This window comes from Sciurus vulgaris (genome assembly GCF_902686455.1).
Source record: "Sciurus vulgaris genome assembly, chromosome: 5".
Taxonomy (NCBI): Eukaryota; Metazoa; Chordata; class Mammalia; order Rodentia; family Sciuridae; genus Sciurus; species Sciurus vulgaris.
Genome location: NC_136465.1, coordinates 110,968,550 through 110,994,270, shown reverse-complemented (window position 1 = coordinate 110,994,270; position 25,721 = coordinate 110,968,550). Strand labels below are relative to the sequence as shown.

Here is a 25,721-nt window from a genome sequence, read left to right as displayed (position 1 = left end):
CCATTTGCTCTGACTAAAATACCCAACTACTGCACTCAAATATAAGCACAGAAAAGTGGGGATTATGGTTTTATTCATTTTAGTATTCCCAGCACTGGGCCCAGGATCTTGGATTCAGAACACTAGGGATAAAATTAGCTATTCTGGGAGTTTCTTTCAACTGAGTACCCAGCTCTCACTAGGATCTAGATAATCCGGATAGCTTGCCATTGAGTTAAGGTGGTTTCTCATATTTCATTGGAATATGGCTATTCTAGAGTTTATCAGTGAAAAATAAACTAAAATGACCATTGTTAACAATGTAAGGTCAGGGTCTTGGAGCTCTGGTCCTGTATAAGGTAACCACTTCATTAATTTGATAAGTTCTACTAAATGAATGGAAGTTTGCGTAAATGAAAAAATTATACCACCAACACAAGTGTGATTCCTAGGAAATCTAGAAAACAAGTTGTTCCCAGTGTCACTGCCATTCATCTTAATAGGAAAGGCTAATTCTAAAGCATCTTGTTCTTTAGGTAAAAATATATGTGGACTCTGAGGGGGCAATTCATCTGGCATAAGGGCATTGATCGACTTTGTTCTAATTATGTTCAATGAACAATGTTTGATTATCTCACTGCCTCTTCTCAGATGGCTCTTTATTTTCTGATTCTGTTTGCTTCGTTCTGCCACTCACAGACATTTGAGTGCACAGTAAACTTAATTTGAGCATTGGGAAATTCCCAAGTTCAGATCATCTCTAGATGAGATACATTTCAAGAATTTTGCTGTTACTTGGCTTTGCATATACAATGATGATCAAATCTCCCTAATTATTTTACTGACACTTTAAATCACATAAAATCATCCTACCACAATTCCAACATTTTGCAGAGGAGCCCAAAACCACAAATGCTTAGGTAATAATGCAGTTAAGGTCTGAACAAGAGAACTTTGACTAGAATCCTGGTCTCACTAAGTACTGATTCAGTGTAGTTTTCTGGTACAGCACATTACCATCCCATCAGGCATTACTTATACACATTATTAAACACTCATCCATGAGTACTGGCCCTGTGCCAAGTCCTGTGCAGGATGCTTTCACATACTATCTCATTTAATTGAGGATTCACATGTAGAATATTTTAATATTGAAATAGGATTACCAATTCAGGGCAAAAACTACAAATTACAAAAATAATTTTCAAGTAAGAACACTTTGGATCAAGGTTGTCTACACTTCTGACAACATGCCCTCGTTCCCCAAACTCATTTTGGATGTGCTAGTGTTTCTATCATTAATCCAACACTCCTGTCTCACTAACCCCGTTAAGCTGGTGGCTTTCCTCTACCTGTTTTCTTTCCTTCTAAAAGAGACTTCTCTGGGTCCTGCGACCAGTACAGACTCTCGCGAACTTCTCTCTCTCTTCATCTCATGAGCCCCTACTAGAGGTCTCACCTTAACATCCACCCCGCTTCCCTTCCAGGTGTGGCTAAGAGCAAACAGACACAAAGAGGTGGGAAGGTCTTGTAAATAGGTTCATTAAGAGTGCGAGGTGCTCCCCTAGGAGCCCATCGGAAAGGCATTCGTGCCTGGAGGGAAGGAAGCCGCCCCACATTAAGGATTCCCAGCTACAATCCGAAGACCTTCGGATTTACTTCCAGTCTTTATGCCTGCCTTCCCCTGCCCGGCGTAAGTACGGTCGTTTTTAACCGCGCTTGACTTCTGGATGGTCCGCTTTCCCGGCTTCTCGGATTCCTGCTGCTTCTCTACCCTGACCTTGGAGCTTGGCCTCTTCTCTTCTCGTGACCTGGGCCTGAGGTCCTCCTTCAGGGTCCGTCCTCTCCCCTCGTCCATCCCCTTGGCCCCCGCTTCCTCCTTGGACCTGGCATGCACCCGCTCCTTGGTCTTTGGCCTCCCCCTTCTCGCTTTCGCGTTTACCCTCCTGGGTCTCCAGACATCCCTGGTTTTCTTGGCCGCCCTGCGCCGCCTCGGGCGCCTCCGTGAGTTTCGGGACCCCGGTGGGATCCTCCTGTAAGAACGACTGTACTCCTCCCCCCTAGAGCGTCCCATCTTTCTCTTGGGCTTCGGAATCTTCCAGACCCTGAAGTAGCCGGCGGCATCGCTGCCGCTGACCCGTAGGAGCGTGCCCTTAATCTCAGGACTGGAGGCTTCTCCCGAGTGGCGGCCAACCTTCCTGCGCACTTCGTAGCCAGCGTTTCCGAGCTCCTTCTTGAGAGCAGCCAGAGTCAGCCCCTTGTGCTGGGTGATGGCCCGGAGCAGCAGCTGGGACACCTTGAGCACAGAGCGCGGGCCCCGCTTCATTGTTGCCGCTGTGGCCCTTTCCTTGGGCTGCTGCGCTTTAACTTCAGCGCCTTGGGACTCTCCACTGGGCTGGGCCGCCTCGGCCATGGCCCCGCTTGCCCCTCCGCGGGGCCGCTGGCTTTGAGCAGGCTTTGGGACTCATCTGCCAAGACATGACCTACCGCTGAGGCAGGGTGGGCCACGTCACAAAGGCAGGCCGGGCCCAGATTTTCAGGTCCTAATCAGAGGACTGGCACATCCCACCCAGGTAGGACCCTTTTAAAAATAACCAGCTAGGCCAGGAGCAAGCCTGTAAACCCAGCGGATTCCGGAGGCTAAGGCAGGAGGATCGCAAGTTCAAAGCCAGCCTCAGCAGTTTAGTGAGGCTCTAAGCAACTTAGTGAGACCCTGTGTTTAAGTAAAATACTTTTTTAAGTAAAAGGACTGGGAATGTGGTAAAGCGCCCCTGGGTTCGGTCCCCATTACAAAACAAACAAAACACACCCAGAGGCCACTTCCTCTAGGTCCAAACCAATCCAAATCTTGATAGTGTCTGTGCACCCCTAAACAGTCACCTATACAGTCTCCAGGGTTTTGTCCTGGCCTCATTGTTACTAATCTCCACTGCTTTCTGAAGTCCATTTATTTTTCCAAGGCACTGAACACCATCTACCCACATTTCCCTAAGAGGAGAAAAGCTGCTCCTATCTATTGAAAAAAAGCAATACAATGCCTGTAAAGAGTAAATGTGGTGGTCCATGAAGCACAACTTGGTCTAGAAATTCCATTTCTGGTCCACCATTTGGAAATCTGCAGCCATGGCTCCCTGACCCTACAGAGAAATCTGCACAAAAGCATGAAGTAAAAAGAAACAAACAAAAAACCCTCTGTAGTCCCTCTACCCTAAACATTTGATTCCCACACCAGGGAAGCTTAAATGCCTGATGCCTCATTCAGTTGAATTGGAACAATCCAGATTTCAAGTCAACTATGATGACTGGTCTAATCATTGTTCTTTGAAAATACTTTATACTTTTCTGCCTCTCATCCTTCTTCTTAGGTTACCCATCCCTTTTTCTCTTCCCAGATAAGCCCTATTTTTTGTTCAAGTTCCTGCTAAGCTGAACTTGAACTGAAGCTTTCCCAAATTCTTTTAGTCAAATGATTCCTAACTTCTTAGTTACCACAACCTCCGCAGTTACTTTTACAATCTTATATAGATTTTTCTTTAATTTGATATTTCAGGGTACAATGTAGCATAGTATTTTTTATTTATTATTTTTATTTATTCTTTTTAGATATACATGACGGGTGTATTTTGACATATCATACATACATGGAGTATAACTTACTCTAATTAGGATCCATTCTTGTGGTTGTACGTGATGTGGAGTTTCACTGGTGGTGTATTCATATGTGAACATAGGAAAGGCATATCTGATTCATTCCACTGTCTTTCTTATTCCCAACCCCTCCCTTCCCTTCATTCCCTTTTGTCTAATCCAATGAACTTCTGTGTTCTCTCTCTCCCCACTTGCTGTGTGTATATTTTTTAAAAAAGAAGAAAAGTTGGACAGGGAGGTGGAAAACCTGGATATTTATCCTAGCTCTTTAACAGCCATATGACATTGATAAATCCCTTAATGTCTTTTGATCTGACTTCTTTGTGTAAAATGATGGCAAGACCTAAAAAGAAAATCCCACATATTTCAACCCACACCCTCATCACCACCTGAGGCAGCCCTGTCCCTCAAAAGCCAGATTGCTCTTCTAAAGATGCAATGGTCCAGCACCTTAAAAGATAACTCCAACTTAAAGTCAACTCAAAGGTTTTGCTCTGGTAACTATTTGGTAAGATTTTCTTCTTATACTGTATTCCACCATTCTTAGATTTCAGAAAAACAGATGCTCTTTCTCTCATTTCCAATTTCCCTTATTGGATGATTGGGAAATATTCCCCTCTCCCACTTTCTTATATGTTGTTTCCTTCAACCATCAAAACGATAAATAAAAATTGCTGTCTACACTTATTTTTTGAAAACTAATTTTGGGGGGTAGGTACCAGGGATTAAGCTCAGGGGCTGTTGACCACTGAGCCATATCCACAGCCCTGTTTTGTATTTTATTTAGAGACAGAGTCTCACTGAGTTGCTTAGCACCTTGCTTTTGCTGAAGCTGGCTATGAACTCACAAACCTATTGCCTCAGCCCCCCAAGTCACTAGTATTACAAGCATGCGCCACCGTGCCTTACTGAAAACTATTTTTAAAACAAATATAAAACCTTAGGAGATAAAAATGTTATTTTTTTAACAGCAAAATACTGGATTTGGGGATTAGTTTATGAAGGCCCCAATTATCTAGAAGTGGGTAAAATCCTCTTCATCTAATGAATTAGAATCCTAAAATAGGATTTTCCAGAAAATCAGAATCAGACTACATGTTTGCCTTTTGTTGAATATTGTTTTGTTGGCAGTTTACAAGCTTTCAGATACAACTGCTACTTTCTCTAAATTCACTAGTTGCTTATATATAGCCATTTTTTCATATACTTCTCTCCAAAATGAGTCATTTCTCCATGAGTCAGTTTTCTTTAAAATCCTTCAGATGCAAGTACCAAGTCTCCTCATATGCCAATAATAACACCAGTGGCTGTAGTTTGATAAGGTTGAAGAAGAAGGCACCCTGAGTCCTAAAATATTAAAATAATACATTCTGGTTTGCATGTGATTTGTTTCCCAAAAAACTCATGTTGAGGTTTAATTGTTAATGTAATGGTATTGAGAGTGGGGGGAAGACTTTAAAAGGTGTTCATGTCACAGGGACAAAACCCTGTAGATTAATGCCTTTTTTCCAAATGAGTGAATTCTTACTCTTCTTAAGCGCTGGATTACTGTGACAGCAGGTCCTTATAAAGCAAGATTACCCCTCTTGGTTTTTCTCTCTTTCACATGTACCAGCTTACTCTCCCACTTTCCACCAGGAGTTGAAGCAATGTGAACTCCTCAACGTGCCATGTTCTTGAAATTCCCAGACTTCAGAAGTGTGAAACAAACCTCTGTTCTTTATAAATTATCCAGCATCAGGTATTTTGTTATATCAAGAGAAAATGGACTAAGGAAATACTACGGTAAACTAATTCTTCCCTGTCTGCAACTCCCAAACTTTAAGTTATTTTCTTTTAAAATACTATACAGGCATGGTGGCGATGCCTGTGATCCCAGGAGCTCTGGAGGCTAAGGCAGGAGGCTCAAGAGTTCAAAGCAGCCTCAATAAAAAACAAGGTGCTAATCAACTCAGTGAGACCCTGTCTCTAAATAAAATACAAAATAGGGCTGGGGATGTGGCTCAGTGGTCCTATGCCCCTGAGTTCAATCCCTGGTACCCCCAAATAATAATAATATCTGTATCCTATTTTTCAAACTCACTAATATAAATGCATTGCATAGCATGTGGAAAAATATGCAAAGTGCTACAAAGAAAACAAAATGTGAACATTCCTAAAGGAGCAAAGGCCTTGAATTTACTCTGAAGAAATCAAGGAAGGAGAAATAGAAAATTGAGGAGAGGACAAGAACCCCCAAACAATTTGTCTTCAAGGGAGGGATACTCCTCCATTAGTCACAAATAGGTAGGGGCTTTTAACCCTTTAAAGAAGGAATTTTTCTCAAACAAAGTGGAGGGACAGCATTTCCCCCTGCTTTTTCTATCTTCCTCTTGTTCACTTTACTTGAACTGATCACATGATTCTCCTGTCGTTTTCATTCCTGGGATCCTTTGTCATCAGTAAACCAGTTCTTTCTGAAAGCAATTATTCTCAAAACTTTTAATCTTTCCCATTTCCAGAAACCAGGACTCACAATAGGATGATCTCAGAGTGAAGCGGGCAGAAGGCCTTTACGGGAGGTGGTGGGGCACTCAGGAGGCCCAGGGTGTTCCAGATTAAAGCGAGAGTCATAGGACTGAGGAATCTCTTTTTCAGAGAGGGTAGAGACGGAAGGAGCCACACCTTCACACTCCTGGAAGGTCAACACAGTTGGTAACACAGGGTAGGTCTTGCTGCCCAAGAAACCGTAGGCCCAACAGCCATGGAACTCCATCAAATCAACCCAAGGAGCAGGTGGATGTCGAGTTTCCCTCCCAGGAGTCTCCTTGTTGCAGGGTGGGGGATGGGGCACTTGTTGGCCAGTGAGAGCAGCGTTGGCAATGAGAGCTATTCCCTGGCCCTTCCCACACAGTGACTTGCCCTTTTTCCAGAGTCAGAGGGGAGGTGGCTGCTCAGAACCCAGGAAGTTGATAAAAAAAGACCACTAGTATTTGCCACAAAGAGCATCTTCCCCGAGGGACAAGCAGAGCAAAAACAAGGCAAATAATAGTCAACAGGCAAAATGTATGTACTAAGATAAAACCAGAGAGTTACTTCGGAGAGGCTGGGGATTGGAATATGCTTGGCCAAGAGGATGCCCAAGGAGACTCTTGGAGTTGAGGGGTTTGCTAAGCAAAACTTTTTCTCCCTGATCTGGTGATGATTTCTGCTGTAGGTTCTTGGTTTGGTGTGCCTACAGGGTGGACTTGGGCACTTAGGTTTTTTTCTTTATCCAGTTCTGCCCATCAGCAGGTTTTTATTAAAATGAATTCGCAATGTCGCTGCTAGTTTATGCCTTTTAAATATGTAAATGACAGACATTTCAAGATGCTTCTAAATATAAACATCCTCAGGGGGATTTCAGTTTTTTATTTTCACCACAGTGTGACCTAATTCTTAAAACTTTGTGCATCAGAAGTACTTGAAAGGCTGTGATAACAAAACAAAACAAAAGATTGCTGGGCCTTCCCAAGGAGTTTCTGATTTAGTAAGTTTAGAGTGAGGCTCAAGAATTTTAAGAAATTCCCAGATGATTCTTTTGCTGCTATTCTGGGGACCACATTTTGAGAGCTACTGGTCTGGCATGTGACTTACTTTATATGCAATTCTTATTCAACACTGTAACAAATAAGGATTAATATTTCATCTTACAGGGAGGGGAACTTGGCAGAGGATAGTGACTGAGATTACTCATTCTCAAGAGAAGGTTACCAAAGTTGGCAAAAACATACCTTTCCATCATCAGGCTGGCCACCAGCTTCACATTTTTCTGTGATATAAGGAGACATAGAACAGTATTGTGCTATGGCTAAGAAATGCCTTTGCTAGGCCACTGCACCCCAGCCTGCCATCTACCAATGTACGGCAGCCTCCATCTTGGGTCACTACAGCAGCCTCTGTACCTCCCTCCATGTGGTAGCCTTCACCTTGGGATACTGGACAGGGCCTGGAGACAGCCACCTGCTGTAGCACCACAGGGCTGTATCTCCAAACAGGCTGCCCAATGCCACAGCATGGGCTGCCCTTGCTGCTATATCTCTGAAAGTAGTCACCTCCATCTTGGGACACCTCCACCCGCTATCTTGGGTTATCTCTACTGCTGCCACTGCCATCTTTAGTTGAAGCACAATTCATCTTGGGACAATGACCAGAGGCTAGAAACCCAATATCAAGGTCCTACAGGTTAGCTGGTGCCACCACCACCACCAACTAAGGATGTGACCACTTTCATCTAGGGATGACAGCCAGGGCCTGAAAGAACATCACCAAGGTCCCTGCAGGTTTGGTTACAACTGAGGTATCCCTATTAGGTGTGCTAATAGCCACCACTTTGCTGCAGAGGCAGGAGAGAGCCTTGCAAGGGGGTCGGTAGGTGGGGAAAGGGTGTGAGGCATCTTGATCCTGGCTAACCCAGGCAACCAGCCCAGCACCCACTGGGATCCCAGCGACAACTGGGGTAGCACTTGCTGGGACCCAACAGCCTGGCCGTGTCTTCCTCCCCAGTTCAGCATCCATCAACTACCTGGTCCCGCTGCTTTGGCAATCAACAGGACCCTCTGGTTCCTCAATCCCCAGTCTTCCAACCACCTCCTAGCCACCAACACAGTCCTGCGCTTGCAGCTACATGGCTGGTCCACAACTCTCAATGCCCTGCTCCTGATTTGCCCAATACAGAACTACTTTCCTCAATGAGGCCCAGGACCTCAGGGAGAGAGGTACCTGATTGGGAAGTAAAAAGGGCAAGGGTAGAAGAGATACAATTTAGAGACTAAATTAGAGTCCAGGAATTGTGGGGCCCACAGTGAGGTAAAGGACTATGACCAGGCTTCTGTGTCACACAAGTAGACCCCAAAGGAGAGTCCTAGTGTGCAGTCTTCCAGTGGGACTGGCAATTGCTATAACGGTCACCATCCAGAGGGTGGAGTTACCAGCAAACTCCAGACAACCCCACATATCAGATGAGAAAGGAACCAGAGAAGATACTGATCTCCAACAGAAACATTGTTCCATTTTCCTTCAAGACTCTTTTTGTTGTCTATTTTTTCTTTTTTCTTTCTTTTTTTCCCATTGCCCTCTCTCACATCTCCAACATTTTATTAAATTTATTTTTATTGTAAACAAATGGGATACATGTTGTTTCTGTTTGTACATGGAGTAACAGCATACCATTTGCATAATCATACATTTACATAGGGTAATGATGTTTGATTCATTCTGTTATTTTTTCCTTCCCCCCCACCCCTCTCACCTCTCTTTTCCCTCCATACAGTCCCTACTTCCTCCATTCTTGCCCCCCTCCTACCCCCCATTATGTGTCATCATCCGCTTATCAGTGAGATCATTCGCCTTATGGATTTTTGAGATTGGCTTATCTCACTTAGCATGATATTCTCCAATTTCATCCACTTGCCTGCAAATGCCATGATTTCATTATTCTTTATAGCTGAGTAATATTCCATTGTATATATATACCACCGTTTCTTTATCCATTCATCAATTGAAGGGCATTTAGGTTGGTTCCACAGTCTGGCTATTGTGAATTGAGCAGCTATGAACATTGATGTGGCTGTATCTCTGTAGTATGCTGATTTTAAGTCCTTTGGGTATAGGCCAAGGAGTGGGATAGCTGGGTCAAATGGTAGGTCCATTCCAAGTTTTCTAAGGAATCTCCACACTGCTTTCCAGAGTGGCTGCACTAATTTACAGTCCCACCAGCAATGTATGAGTGTACCTTTCTCCCCACATCCTCTCCAACACCTATTGTTGCTTGTATTCTTGATAATCACCATTCTAATTGGGGTGAGATGGAATCTTAGTGCAGTTTTGATTTGCATTTCTCTTATTACTAAAGATGGTAGACATTTTTTCATATGTTTGTTGATTGCTTTTAGATCTTCTGTGAAGTGTCTGTTCATATCCTTAGCCCATTTGTTATTTATTAGCCCAATGGGTTATTTGTATTCTTGGTGTAGAGTTTTTTGAGTTCTTTATACATTCTGGAAATTAGTGCTCTATCTGAAGTATGAGTGGCAAAGATAGGCTGTAGGCTCTCTCTTCCCATTGCTGATAGTTTTCTTTGCTGAGAGAAAGCTATTTAGTTTGAATTTATCCCAGTTGTTGATTCTTGCTTTTATTTCTTGTGTTACGGGAGTCCTGTTAAGGAAGTCTGATCCTAATCCAACAAGGTGAAGATTTCGACCTACTTTTTCTTCTGTAAGAAGCAAGGTCTCTGGTCTGATTTCAGGGTCCTTGATCCATTGTGAGTTGATTTTTGTGCAGGGTGAGAGATAGGGGTTTAGTTTCATTCTGTTGCATATGGATTTCCAGTTTTCCCAGCACCATTTGTTGAAGAGGCTATCTTTTCTCCATTGCATATTTTTGGCACCTTTGTCTGGTATGAGAAAATTGTATTTATTTGGGTTTGTGTCCATGTCCTCTATTCTGTACCATTGATCTACCTTTCTATTTTGGTACCAATACCATGCCATTTTTGTTACTATTGCTTTGTAGTAGAGTTGAAGATCTGGTATTGCCATAACTCCTGCTTCACTCTTCCTGGTAAGGATTGCTTTAGCTATTCTGGGTTTCTTATTCTTCCAGATTAATTTCATGATTGCTTGCTCTATTTCTGTAAGGTACATCATTGGGATTTTAATTGGAATTGCATTGAATCTGTATAGCACTTTTGGTAGTATGTCCATTTTGACAATATTAATTCTGCCTATCCAAGAACATGGCAGATCTTTCCATCTTTAAGGTCTTCCTCAATTTCTTTCTTCGATGTTTTGTAGTTTTCATTGTAGAGATCTTTTACCTCTTTGGTTAGATTGATTCCCAAGGTGTTTTTTTTTTTTTTTTTTTTTTTTTTTTTTGAGGCTATTGCAAATGGAGTTGTTTTCCTCATTTCCCTTTCAACTGTTTCCTCACTTTCGTATAAAAATGCTTTAGATTTATGCGTGTAAATTTTATAGCCTGCTATTTTGCTGAATTCATTGATGAGGTCTAGAAGTTTTCTGGAGGAGTTTTTTTGGATCCTCTAAATATAGAATCATGTCATCAGCAAATAGTGACAGCTTAAGTTCCTCTTTTCCGGTTCATATCCCTTTAATTTCTTTAGTCTGCCTAATTGCTCTGGCTAGAGTTTTGAGGACAATGTTGAATAGAAGTGGTGAAAGAGGACATCCCTGTCTTGTTCTGTTTTTAAAGGAAATGGTTTCAGTTTTTCTCCATTAAGAATGATGTTGGCCATGGGCTTAGCATAAATAGCCTTTGCAATGTTCAAGTATGTTCCTACTATCCCTATTTTTTCTAGTGTTCTGAGCATGAAGGGGTTTTGTATTTTGTTGAATGCTTTTTCTGCATCAATTGAAATAACCATATGATTCTTATCCTTGTCTATTGACATGATGGATTATGTTTATTGATTTACGAATGTTAAACCATCCTTGCATTCCAGGGATGAAAAGAGAGCAAGAAAAGTAAAGAAATAAAAACTTAATTTTTTTCTATAAGGAGAAAAAATTATTATAAAAGAAAATCTACAGTATAACAGTCATATAGTAATGAAACCTCCCAGTGGTCAGTAGCCTGATGCATGAGAGGTACCTGACAATGAGCTTCAAGCCTCCAGCAGGCATCTCAGGATGGGTTTTGCCCCACCTAAAGATCGGAGCTACGGCTTCCAGGATTACCCAAGATGGCCGCTGTGGCTTCGAAATGTATTGGCAAATGGGGAGCTGCAGCTCAGGGGTGGACGTGGTCAGCTGGAGGTCCTGGAGGCAGGGTGCAGTTGGTCAGGCAGGAGTCCTGGAGATCAGGTGTGTTTGGTGTGGTTGTGGGATCCTGGAGGCCGGTTGCAATCAGTCAGTCTGGGGTCCCGGTGATTGGGCGCAGTAAGTTGGTCTGAGGGTCCTGGCATCAGGGAGTAGTCAGTTGATGTGAGGGCCCCAGAGGCAGGGAGTGATGGGTCAGGCTGAGGGATCCTGGAGACGGGGCTCAGTCAGTCCGGCCGGGGGTCCTACGGGGCCTGGCTGTTGTCTCAAAATGGCAGCAGCCACGTTTAATCAAACCTGCAGGTACTGTAACAGAGAACTTCCAGACAACAGCAGGCAGCTAGTGCTCCACTGATGGTCGGCGACCAGTTTGCTGACTGCGTTGGGTGATGGATAGGAGTAAGGCAGGCGATGGACCTCCAACATTTTTTAAATCAAGTGCTTTTTTTTTTTCATGCATTAGGCTACTGAGGACTGGGAGGTTTGAATAGTGTATTACAGTTTGGTGCTAGATTATTTTATTTTTAAAAATTTTTTTTCTTTTCTTTTTAACTTGCTCTATTTTCCTCTTATCTATTTCCTTAGAGTCTCTTTCTCTCTTTTCTCCTAACAACCAACTTCTTTTGATTCCTCTTTCACTCTTCCTATGGCCTAACACCTCTATATTCTCACCTCCTACCTCATCAACATCACATCCTACACCCCTCCCCCTTTCTCTCTCTGTCCACCATTAGAAACTGCAGATCTTATTGCAAACCTAATGTTTATGTTGTAGATAATAATCAAACTCATCATCTCTGTTTATTGAGACAAAATTGTCAATGACTTAATAGGGGCTATTTGGTTTAAGGCTGCATATTATTTGCAGTGGGTGCTATTACTATAACTATAAACCTATAGGGTGGAAACTATAATACCTTGAATCTGCACTGATAGAGGGCAAGATACACAAACAACATGAAAAACCAAGGGAAGATAGAACCCCAAAGAAACTAAGATGCTATATTAGTAGAATCATTGATAACACAGTAGAAAAAATGTGAGAGAAGGAGTTCAGAATGTACATAATTAAAATGAACTGTGGAGTAAAGGATGGTACTGAAAACAAATGCAGGCAACAAAAAAATCACTTCAATAAAGATTTAAAAGAGCAAATGCGGAAACAGATTATTTCAACAAAGAGCTAGATATTCTGAAAAAAAACAAACAAAACAGAAATCCTTGAAATGTAGGAAACAATAAACCAAATTAAAAACTCAATAGAAAGCATCACCAACAGATTAGATCACTTAGAAGACAGAACCTCATACAATGAAGATAAAATATTTAATCTTGAAAATAAAGTCGACCACCCAGAGAAGATGTTAAGAAATCATGAACAGAACCTCAAAGAATTATGGGATAACATGAAAAGCCCAATTTTAAGAATTATCAAGATAGAGGAAGGCACAGAGATATAAACCAAAGGAATGAACAAACTACTCAATGAAATAAAATCATAAAATTTCCCAAACCTGAAAAATGAAATGGAAAATCAAATAAAAGAGGCTTACAGAACACCAAATATACAAAATTACAACAGATCCACACCAAGTCACATTATAATGAAAATACACAGCATACAGAATAAGGATAGAATTTTAAAGACCACAAGAGAACAGTATCAGATTACATGTAGGGGAAACCAATTTGGATAGCAAAAGATTTCCCAACCCAGATCCTAAAAGCTAGAAGATCCTGGAACAACATATACCATGCTCTGAAATAAAATGGATGCCAACCAAGAATCTTATATCCAACAAACTAAGATTTTTGGTGACAAAATAAAAATACTCCATGATAAAAATAAAGTTAAAAAGAATTTACAAATAGAAAACCTGCACCACAGAACATTCTCAGCAAAATATTCCATGAGGGGGAAATGAAAAACAACAATGTAGGTCAGTAAAGGGAGGAACTGCACTAAAGGAAAAGTCAATCGAAGGAGAAATCAAGTCAAGTTAAAAAACCAAAAATAAGCCAAAATGACCAGGAATACAAATCATATCTCAATAATAACCCTGAACGTTAATGGCCTAAACTCATCAATCAAGAGACATAGGCTGGGTCTGAGGTTATAGCTCAGTGGTAGAGTGCTTGCCTGGCATGTGTGAGGCCCTGGGTTCTATCCTAAGCACTGCATATAAATAAACAAATAAGTAAATAAATTAAATAAAAGTCCATCAACAACTTTAAAAATATTTTTAAATAAAAAAGACATAGACTGGCAGATTAGATTAAAAAAATAAAAGATCTGACAATATGCTGCTTTCAAGAGACTCATCTCATAGGAAAAAACATCCACAAACTGAAGGTGAAAGGATGGGCAAAAACATATCATGCAATGAACTCAGTGAAAAAGCAGGAGTTTCCATCCTCAGATAAAGTGGACATCAAGCCAAGTTATTCAGAAGGGTTAAAGAAGGACATTTCATACTGCTTAAGGGAACCATAAGTCAGGAAGACATAGCAATCATAAATTGTCGTGGAGCATCTATGTATGTCAAACAAACCCTTCTCAATTTCAGGAATCAAATAGACCACAACACAATAATACTGGGTGACATTAACACAACTCTCTCACCACTTCATAGATCTTCCAAATAAAAATTAAACAAAGAAACTATAAAACTCAACAATACAATCAATAATTTAGACTTAACAGACATATATAGAATATTCCATCCATCAACACGTGAATACGCTTTTTTCTCAGCAGCACATGTATTCGTCTCTAAAATAGACTATATGTTATGCCACAAAGCAACTCTTAGAAAATACAAAAAAATAGAGATACTACCTGCATTCTATTAGATCATACTGGAATAAATTAGAAGTCAATGATAAAATAAAAACAGAAGCTACTCCAATACCTACAGACTAAATAATATATTATTGAATGATGCTTAGTAGCAGAAGACATCAGGGAGGAGGAAAAATATTCTTAGAGGTAAAGGAGAACACCGATACAACATATCAAACTCTCTGGAAACTATGAAAGCAGTACTAAAAGGAAAGTTCAATGCATTGAGCTCATTCAATAAAAGAATAAAAAGTCAACAAATGGACTTAACATTGCATCTCAAAGCCCTAGAAAAAGAAAACAGATCAACACCAAAAGTAGGAGAAGACAGAAAATAATTAAAATCAGAGCTGAAATCAATGAAATTGAAACAATAGAAAAAAATCAAAAATTAACAAAACAAAAAGTTGGTTCTTTGAAAATATAAACAAAATTGATAAACCCTTAGCCACACTAACAGAGAGAAGAGAGAAAACCCAAATTATTAAAATTCAAGATGAAAAAGGAAATATCACAGCAGACATTATTGAAATACAAAAGATAATTAGAAGCTCTTTTGAAAATCTATACTCCAACAAAATAGAAAATTTCAAATACATTGACACATTTCTACAGACATATGATCCACCCAGACTGAATCAGGAGGAGATACACAATCTAAACAGATCAATTTCAAGCAATGAAATAGAAGATGCCATCATAATCCTTCCAACCAAGAAAAGCCCAAGATCAGATGGAGCCTCAGCTGAGTTCTACAAGACCTTCAAAGAACTAATACAAATATTTCTCAAAGTATTCCATGAAATAGAAAAGGAGGAAACCCTTCCAAACTCATTCTGTGAAGCTAATGTCACCCTGATACCAAAACCAGACAAAGACACATCCAGGAAAGAAAACTTCAGACCAATATCCCTCATCAACATTGATGCAAAAATTCTTTTTAAAAATTCTGGCAAATTGCATACAAAACATTAAATAGACAGTGCATCATGATCAAATGGGGTTCATCCCAGGGATGCAAGGTTGGTTAAACATCTGGAAATCAAAAAATGTAATTCACCACATCAATAGACTTAAAGTTAGAATCATATGATCATTTCAATAGATGCAGAAAAAGCATTTGACAAACTACATCACCCCTTCATGTTCAAAACACTAGAAAAAATAGGGATAGTGGAACACACATCAACATTCTAGCCAGAGTAATTAGAGAGACAAAAGAAACTAAAGGGATACCAATAGGAAAAAAAGAACTCAAACTATCACTATTAGTTTCCCAATAACATGATTCTATATTTAGAGGATCCAAAATATTCCACCAGAAAACTTCTAGAATAAATGAATTCAGCAAAGTAGCAGGATATAAAATCAACCCCCATAAGTCACTTCTATTCATAAGTGATGAATCCTCTGAAAGAGAAAGTAGGAAACTACCCCATTCCCAATAGCCTCAAAAATAAAAATACTTCAGAATCAATCTAACAAAAGAGGTGAAAGACCTCTACAAGGAAAACTATAGAACACTAAAGAAAATTTTTAAAAACTTATAAAATGAAAAAATCTCTCCTGTTCTAGGATAGGCAGAATTAATATTGTCAAAATGGTCATACTACCAAAAGTGTTATACAGATTCAAGGCAATTCCAATTAAATTTCCAACATCTTTTCTTATAGAAATAGAGAAAGCAATCATGAAATTCATCTGGAAATAAAGATACCTAGAATATCCAAAGCAATACTTAGCAAGAAGAGTGAAGCAGGAGGCATGGCAATACAAGATCTTAAACTATACTACAGAACTATAGTAACAAAAACAGCATGGTATTGACACCAAAGTAGACAGGTAGACCAATGGTACAGAACAGAAGACACAGAGATAAACTCTTAAGTACAGTTTTCTCATACTAGCCAAAGTTGCCAAAAAATACAATGGAGAAAAGATAGCCTCTTCAACAAATGGTGCTGGGAAAACTGGAAATCCATATGCAGCAAAATGAAATTAAACCCCTGTCTCTCAACCTGCACAAAATTCAACTTAAAATGAATCAAGAACCTCAGAATTAGACCAGAGACTCTGCACCAAAAAGAAGAAAAGTTGAACCCAAACCTTCATCATGTCAGCTTAGGACCAGACTTCCTTAACAAGACTCCTAAGACTCAAGAAATAAAATCAAGAATCGTAAAATGGGATGGATTCAAACTAAAAAGTTTTTTATCTCAGCAAAGTAATAATCAACAACATGAAGAGATACACCGAGTGAGAAAAAATCTTTACTACAAGCATTTCAGAAAGAGCACTAATCTCCGAATCTATAAAGAACTCAAAAAACTTAACACCAAAAAAGCAAATGACCCAATCAATAAATGGACTGAGGAACTGCACAGACATTTCACAGAAGAAATAAAATCAATCAACAAATATATGAAAAAATGTCAATATCTCTAGCAATTAGAGAAAGTCAAATCAAAACTACTCTAAGATTTCATCTCATTCCAGTAAGAATAGCAATTATCAAGAATACAAGCAACAATAGGTATTGGCGAGGATGTAGGGAAAAGAGTACACTCATACATTGCTGGTGGAACTGCAGATTAGTGCAACCACTCTGGAAAGCAGTATGAAGATTCCTCAGAAAACTTGGAATGGAACCACCATTTGACCCAGCTACCCCACTCGTTGGCTTATACTTAAAAGACTTAAAATCAGCTTACTCAGTGATGCAACCACATCAATGTTTATAGCAGCTCAAGTCACAATAGCTAAATTGTGGAACGAACCTAGATGCCTTTCAACAGATGAATGGCTAAAGAAACTGTGGTATATATTCACAATGGAATATTACTCAGCCTTAAGGAAGAATAAAATTTTGTCATTTGCAGGTAAATTGATGGAGTTGGAGAATATCATGCTAAGTGAGATGAACCAATCCCAAAAAAACAAAAGCTGAACGTTTTCTCTGATAAGAAGATGCTGATCCATAAGGGAGTGGGAGTGCTAGGGAAGAATGGAGGAACTTTGGATTGGGCAGAGAGGAGTGAGAGAGGGGAGGGAGTGTGGGGGTGGAAAAGATGGTGGAATAAGATGGACATTATTACCCTATATACATGTATGCATGATCTATGTGACTCTGCATCATGTACAGCAAGAGGAATGAGAAGTTATGTTCCATTTGTGTACATGTCAAAATGCATTCTGCAGTCATATATAACTAATTAGAATAAGTTAAAAAAAAAACAATTCTTGCACCATCCTTAATAAGAGGAGATAAGAAATGAGTCACATTTTTAAGGAAGAAATTGAATATACTACATATCACATATTTGAAATGATCATTTCCTACACTAAACAGGAAAACTATTAAGTTATTAGAAACTTAATAGTTTCTAATAATGGGCAGGGATCTTCAGTTTGCTTTCCTTTGTCCCTGGGATTTTAGAACATTAATAGATGATTAATGGTATGTACACCTTGTGTCTTTGAGCCCTTGTACTTTGTTTTTAGTCTCATTATTCACAGATTGATGCCTCCACCCCAGAGAGTTCTGAACAACCACCTCACTAACTCCAACACATTGAGTAGGTCCTAATTAGGAAACTTTTATGAAATTTCTCATTGGCTCTTCTGTAAATCAGACCATAGCTGGTGTACTTGTTTGCTTACCCACCCTAAAGTGCTGGGTGAGAAATCTGAATATAAGCCATCTCACAGAAAATTTGAATTCTAGCTATTAATCTAGTAGACCATCTTCTTTTGATTAGTAAGCAGATATAATAATGTCACCAACAAACAAAACAGAGGGTCTTTGTACAATATTACTGCCAGCTGATATAGAAAAAATTATTGAGACAAGGACCTCATATCTTCTTGCAGAACTACCATGTAAAGGACTAGGTATTATTGACAGGTGGCAATTATTTTTACAAACCAAATATGAATCCCTTTACAAGTAAAATGAAATCTTAATTATCAGCAAAACATTAAGGACCAGATCCACATAGGTTGTGGAATGGATGGGGAGGTGACAAGGTTGGTATTGTTGATAGAATTTTTAATATCCATAATTGATTTACCTTTAGTATCCCCGCTGGCCTTGATTGTAACATTTTCCTGGTTCCCTCTTCTGATCCTTGTGCTATGAAACCACACTCTCCTTAACCACTACCGCCGACACTCTAGCTAATTTTCTGAAATTCTTTCCATTCCAATAGAATACACATTATCCTTCAATGACTAGATTAGTCACTCCCTGAGGGTGCCTCTTTATTGACCATGCCCTCAAGAATGGATCAATATCATTATTGCAGGAATGGATTGGTTATCATGAGAGTGGGCTTATTATAAAAGTGAATTTGACCCCTGTTGCTCATTTGTTCTGTCTTATCTCTCTGCCTTCTGCTATAGGATGATACAGCAAGAAGGCCCTCACCAGCTGCAGCCCTGTGATCTTGGACTTCCCAGCCTCCAAAACCATGAGCCAGAAAAACTAAATTTCTTCTTTAAAAATTATTTAGTCTGAAGTGTTCTGTTATAGCAACACAAAATAGATTAAGGCATAGATGTTCCTTTACCTTGGCTTACACTGGTGCTTGGTCATAAGAACAATGTCTATCATTCAGGGAATGTTTGAAGGTAAAAAGTTGAATGATACCTCTAGTGTAATGATACCTCTTGTTGTTGTGACCGTAGATGAAATAATGCGTGTTAAGTGTTTAGTCCAATGCCAGGAATATAGTAAACTGATGAACAAATGTCATATGTATTAGCCGTACAACCTCAGATAAGTTACCCACAGTTTTCTTATCTATAAAACTGAGGTACTAATACCAACTTGTCAGGATTGTCACTGGGCTTGGTACGTAATGTGTATCTCAACATCAGTTAATACAAATTTAGTCATATATCTTTACTAAATAAAGAAAGAAAGGTAATTGGAGTGAATTTTCCAACTGTGCAACTGAATAAGCATGATATTTTGTACTGACTAAAAGCAGTACAATTTTTGCACAACAGAGTTGCCCTGCGTCATAAGATTAGCTAAAGAGTAAATCTCTGATGGTTGATTTAGTAATTAAAGAAGAGGTTAGGCTATAACCCAAAAAACAAGCCTCAGGAGGCCCACATGATGAAGAATGGGTGGAGAAGGATTTATACATGTCTCAAGGTCATGCCTTCAGCAGGTTCACTGTAGGGTTCAGTGTCTGACGCTGTGATGACATGGAAGATTGGTGGTAAAGAGCTTACGAACACAAGAACCATTTAGGAGATATAAGCAAAGCATGTAATATTATTGGATTCAAACAGTATTACAACTAGAATGGTGGTATAGCTCTGGAGAGTGAAAAAATAGCACAAATATCATTTGGGCTTCATTTTTTACCTTTATGAGTGATCATAATAATAAATATAATAACCAAATTTTTGAGCATTTAATAAGTTTATGTACTTTACATTTATTTATTCAACCACTATTTACTGAGCCTATGTGCTGATAGGCACTGTTCTGATGGAGCATAAAGTATTTACCAAGTCAGACTTTAATAGCTGCTCTGATTTGGCATATTTTCAGGTAGATTTCATGGGTTATTATAATAATCTTTCCAGTGATGTCTCATAGGTATTAGTAAATCTATTTCATAAATAAGGAAAATTGAGGAACAGAAAAGTTAAACAACTTCCTAAAAATCACAAGGCCAAGAGTGATGTCAACACAGTGGAGGAATTGGAGGCTTCTGTCAAGTCAACACCTACACATGGGTATGTTCTCTCCAGAGAAAGCTAGTATCCAATTGAAAGATGCTTAAACACTGGACGACTGAAGAATGATCCACATCAAAATGGGCAGGAAAAACAAAAATGCACTTGCTCATTAAACCTGCCTTGAACACAGAACTTTATAATTAGAAAAAAACATCCCAACACCCTGCTTCTTCCTGAGGGGTAAGGAGTTTGAATCAAACATATAACGCTCAACTCTTACAGTCTAGGCCAGAGATGTTGGCTCTTAAATCACCAAGCTCAAGAAATAACAGGGACAAGACATTCATTAGAGGATTTCCTTCAAGCAGAAAGCACAAAGAGGAGCACTCCCAGTAGCTACAGCACCCAGGATCAGCCCAGCTTCCAACTTTCCCCCTGAAAAGAGTTTGGCCTTTAGCTGCATGCTTTTCCACCAGCTCCCTGTGGTTCTGTCCTCAAACAAGCAAGTATTTGGGAGCATATGTAGTGAATCAAAACTAAACTTCTTCCCTGACTTGCTCTAGTAATAATTACAGTCCTGCAATATCTACATGGAAAGAGGCTGGAGTTCTCTTCCAGGAAGAACAGGAAAAATGTGCCTTCTTCCTAAACTTGTTCTAGAGGTTAAAATCCTGAAATCTCTCATTGGAAGGAGGGGGAATCTCTCATGCCTAAGAGGGAATACAAGCATTTCATTCACCTTCCTCCCTGGCTTGCATTCACAAAATCTCCAGAGCAGAAGTCTATCCTTGCTAGAAGAATTTGAGACTTCTGCTTGCTTGAATGAGAGAGTGGACATGCCCCACCTTCTTCCCTGCTGGATCCAGCAATAAATCTAGATTTGTAGACCATCCTTGGAAGTAGTTTCTGCATACATACAGCATTCTAGATTTTATTCCTTCATCTAAGAGACTAGTTCCTGAGTCAGTTAGGTCTGGGAATTGATGGAGCTCTGTACTTCTAAGTGTCCTAGACCATGGAAAACAAAAAGGTAACTTTTAAAATTGCAAACATTCATCATCTTTCTTCCCAGGTACAAAATAAACACTTTGGTTAAGAGTAAAGGCATCATCCTCAAACCCTCCCCTTGGTGTAGAGCAGGAGGAGTGGGAAATATACTCAGATTTGCTGCATGAAATAAAGGAACTGGTGCACAAATATAACATCTCAATCTCTCCAACTGCATCACGAAGGCCTGGCTTCTGTCTCACCTCTCTCAAGGCAATAGCACAACTTAACACTGTAATTTTTTGGAGGCCACTAAGAATAAAGACAGCAAAAAATTTATATGTAACTAGAATGTCTAGCTGGGCTGATTAGGGAAACATCTCCTACACAAGACCAGTCTACCAACACTTGGAAAGACGGTTATTTAATGCCCAAAATCCAATACAGAACATTAAGGAAAATTAAGAAACATATAAATATGTTCCAAATAAAAGAAGAAAATAAATCTGCAGAAGCCAATTCAAATGAAATAAATATATGTGATTTTCCTGATAGGGAATTCAAAAGGGTAGTCATAAAGATGCTCATTGACATAAAAGAGCAATGCATAAACAAATTGAGAACTTCAGCAAAAAAAAAAAAAAAAAAAAAAAAAAAAAAAAAAAAAAAAAAAAAGAAAGAAAGAAAGAAAAAAGAAAAAGAAAATACAAAACATTGCCAAATAGATATTGTCAAGCTGAGGGATACAACAAGTGAACTAAAATACTCAATATGGGGATTCAACATCAGACTAGATCAAGCAAGAGAAAGAATTATTGAACTTGAAGATAGGTCACTGGAAATAAGTCTGAAAAGCACAAAGAAAAAGAATGAAAAAGAGTGAAGAGAGTCTAAGGGACTTATGGGACACAATCAAGCCAAATAATATATACATTAGCATTACACCAAGAAGAGAAGAAACAGAGAAAGGAAAGAAACATATTTAAACAAATAACAGCAGAAAACATTTCAAGTCTGGGGAAGGAAATAGAAATCCAGGGCCCAGAAATTCATTGGATATTTAGTAGGATGAAACTAAAGAGACTCACAGCAAGATATATTATATTCAAACTATGAAAAGTTAAAAGACAAAGAGAGAATTGAAAATTTCAAGGGAAAAATGAATTGTTACTTACAAGAGGCTACCATGAGACACTGTAGATTTTCAGCTGAAACCCTGCAGGCCAAAAGGAAATGGTATGGTATGTTTAAAAAGCTAAAAGAAAATAACTGCCAACCAAGAATTACACCCAGCAATTCTTTCAAAAGTGAAGGGGAGATTAAAAAAAAAAAAAAAAAAAACCTTTCACAAATAAAAGCTAAGAGAATTTATTATCCTTAGACCCACCTCACAAAAATTCTGAAAGCACCTTTCAATTAGAAGGAAAAGATCATTAAGTAGCAACATGAAAATACATTAAAATATAAAACTCATTGCTAAAAGTAAGAAAATAGTCAAACTTAAAACATTCTTATACTATTGTTATCATTTAGACATGAGGTATTCCCCAAAAGTTCATGTGCGAGTCAGTGCTAGAAAATTTATAGGTAAAATGATTGGGTTATAGGAGCCTTAATCTAATAAGTGCACAAATTCACTGATGTGGATTAACGGGGCGGTAACTGTAGGCAGGTAGAATGTAGTTGGAAGAGATGGGTAACTGTGGCGTGCTTTGGGAATTTATATTTTGTTCCTGGTAAGCAGAGTTCTTTCTCTGCTTCCTGATTGCCATGTCCTGAGCTGCTTTTCTCCACGATACTCTTCTGCCATAATGTTCTGTTTCAGCTCAGGCCCAGAGCTATGGAGTTGGAGATCTATAGGCTCAAACTGTGTCAAATAAACTTTTTGTTCTCTCAAATTGTTCTTGTCGGGCCTTTGGTCACAGTAGTAGAGAAGCTGACTAAAACAATACAATGGTGGTGTGAAAATTAATTTTATCTCTTTAATTTTTTATCTATTTTGAAGGTCAAAAGACAAAGCTTTTAAAACACAACTACATCTACAACAATTTGTTGAGAGACTGTTACAGTTTGGATATAGTTTGAGTGTATCTCTTCAAGGTTCATGTGCTAGAAGTTTGGCCCCAGTGTGGCAGGTGGAGGTGGTGGCATCTTTAAGACGTGGGGCCTAGTGGAAGGGGGTTAGGTCACAGGGGAGTGCTGCCCTCAGAAGGAATTAATGTAGTTCTTGAGGGACCTCTGACAATGATTTTTTATAAACAGAGCTAGCTTGAATCTCTCTGGCTTTCTGTTCCAACATGAGATCTCTCTCTCTCACATGCTCCCATAATTATAACATCTGCTGTGTTGTGATGTAGCCAGAGGCCCTCACAGGAACTAAGCAGCTGCTGGCACTGTGTCCTTGAATACCCAGAACTGTGAGTTAAATAACCCCCCCATCTTAATAAAGTACCCAGCCTCAGCTTTTTTGTTATAGCAATAGAAAACTGACTAATGCAGCAACATAAACTATAAAAGACACAAAGTATATAAACAAAAACAAATTTGGGGGAGGGTAAAAGTGTAGAGTTTGTGCAAGTGATCAAAGGTAAGTTATTATCAGCTTACAATAGCCTGTTATCAGTGTAAGGTATTTTATGTAAGCCTCATGGTAATCACAAAGCATTTTGAAATTCTTGTAGATGCAAAAAAGAAATGAAGAGAGGATTCAAATAAAACCACCACAGAAACCACAAAGGAAGACGCAGGAGAAGAAGGAAACAAAAAAATTTACAAATTTACCATAAAACAATTAACAAAATGTCAATAGTAAGTCATTACTTATCATTAATTACTTTTAATATAAATGAATTAAATTCTCAAATAAAAGGATACAAAATTATAGAATTGATTTTATAAAGACCCAACTTTGTACTGCCTCCAAGAGACTCATTTCAACTTTAAGGACACACACAGGATTAAAAGGAAAGGATAACAAAAGAGTCCACACAAATGGAAAACACAAAAAAGCAGCATGGTTATATTTATGTCAGACAAACAGACTAATTCAAATGCTGTAAAAAGAGACGAAAAGGTCATTATATAAAGATTAAAAAAATCTATTCACAAAGAGAATATTTCAATTGTAAATATATACATACCTAACGAAAAAGGAAAACTAAAGACCAATATCCCACACAGATGCAGAAACCCTTAACAAAATACTAGCAAATCAGATCTTATTGTTTTACTTTCTGAGCAAAGGTGCTGCCATTCTATGAACCCCCAGACATATGGGCTAAATAAACCTTTCTTTATAAAGTTACCTTGCTTTAGGTATTTCATTGTAATAATGATAAATTATTATTCAACTATTCATTTCTTTCCTTTTTGTCGATTGTTGCTATTCTTCCCTAATTTCTCACCGGGTTGTTTGTTGTTCTTTATATATTTGATGAGAAAAAAAATGACAGATGTCAAAGGGAAACTGTCCCACAGCTGGCACCTAAGTCCATTTGTTTCCTACTTAATATAAACCATTTTGGAAAACACCATCAGACAAGGTTATTCTGTGACTGTGAAGAAGCAAGACAAAAATATGAACACTGTTGTGTGCGGTGGAAATAAGGAGATAATCAAAGAATGACTTCACAACTTACATGGCTTACTGCCATTCAGAGTGGCTATGCATAAAGAGGAGGAGAATGACATGAACTACTGTCACTGACAATAAACTGAACTGACAAAGTACATTAGCCATATAGCAAGGGAGTTCCACAATTACTGAAGCCAAATTGCTCAATTAGTATGGAATCAAGCTTCTGTGAAAGTAAAGACTTATTAAAAGTTTGAGGCATATCTTTATACAAGTCATTCTTGAGAGAAGCTATTTGACTACCTTGGCCAAGATCCATGACAACACATGAGGTCCCTTGGTAGTACAGCATGGGGCAGGTTTTGGCAGGTGAGACTTCAAAACTCCAAAACTAATAAGGTGTCACCCTGTTGCAGCCTGAGCTCCCGGCTTTGGCGATGCTGCTGACAGATCGTAGATTGTCACAGCCTATACTCTGTGTCTTCAGAGAAGCAGCAGAAAAAACTAGAGCCTGTCACAACCTAAGCTCTCAAAGTGGTAGTCACACTTGAATTTATATGTATTTTGAAGTCCAGTAGTTGAAGACAGAAACTTATCTATGGGGGCTCTGAAAAGGATTTATGTGATGTTCCTGGAGTGGGGAAGAAGAATCCATTCCAAGTCCTCACATATGAAATATGATAACATGTCATATTTTCAAAGGGATGGTAGAATATACTCTAAAACAAAAACATCCCGTAACAAGCTAGTGTTGGGAACTATTGCAAAATGACATAATAAACACTCCAAAACGATGTCAGCGCATGGACAGAAACACCGGACAAATCACAAAAATGACCCCTGCTTTCACAGCTAACATGAGGGCCTGTTGCTGTCTTGCTGATTGTGGTTTAGCTCCAGTGAATTCTTGTTGCGAAAATCATCAGATCCAACTCTGCCTACAGGTGTGTTTCCTTTAGATATCTAGATATTAACACTTAGCTCTCATGCATGATACAGGTATTTTCTTCTTGTGTTTCTGGTCTTTCTAAAAAAAAAAAAATTTAGATGTTGATACATCTTCATTTTATTCACTTATTTATAAGCAGTGCTGAGAATCCAACCCAGGGCCTCACACATGCCAGGCAAGTGCTCTACCATTGAGCCACAACCCCAGCTGGGTGTTTCTTGTCTTTTAAATCTGTTTTTGGTAGCTTGTTTT

General features: G+C 39.0%; 1 protein-coding gene across 1 annotated transcript; it reads right to left on the bottom strand.

The window, feature by feature from the left end:
- Positions 1-1,597: 1,597 nt before the first annotated feature.
- Positions 1,598-2,425, bottom strand: H1-7 (H1.7 linker histone; the record flags this gene model as incomplete). The annotated part of the gene is made up of 1 exon (XM_079140469.1): positions 1,598-2,425. The coding sequence occupies exon 1, from the start codon at positions 2,390-2,392 to the stop codon at positions 1,598-1,600; it is 795 nt and encodes a 264-aa protein (XP_078996595.1). The 5' UTR covers positions 2,393-2,425.
- Positions 2,426-25,721: the final 23,296 nt, after the last annotated feature.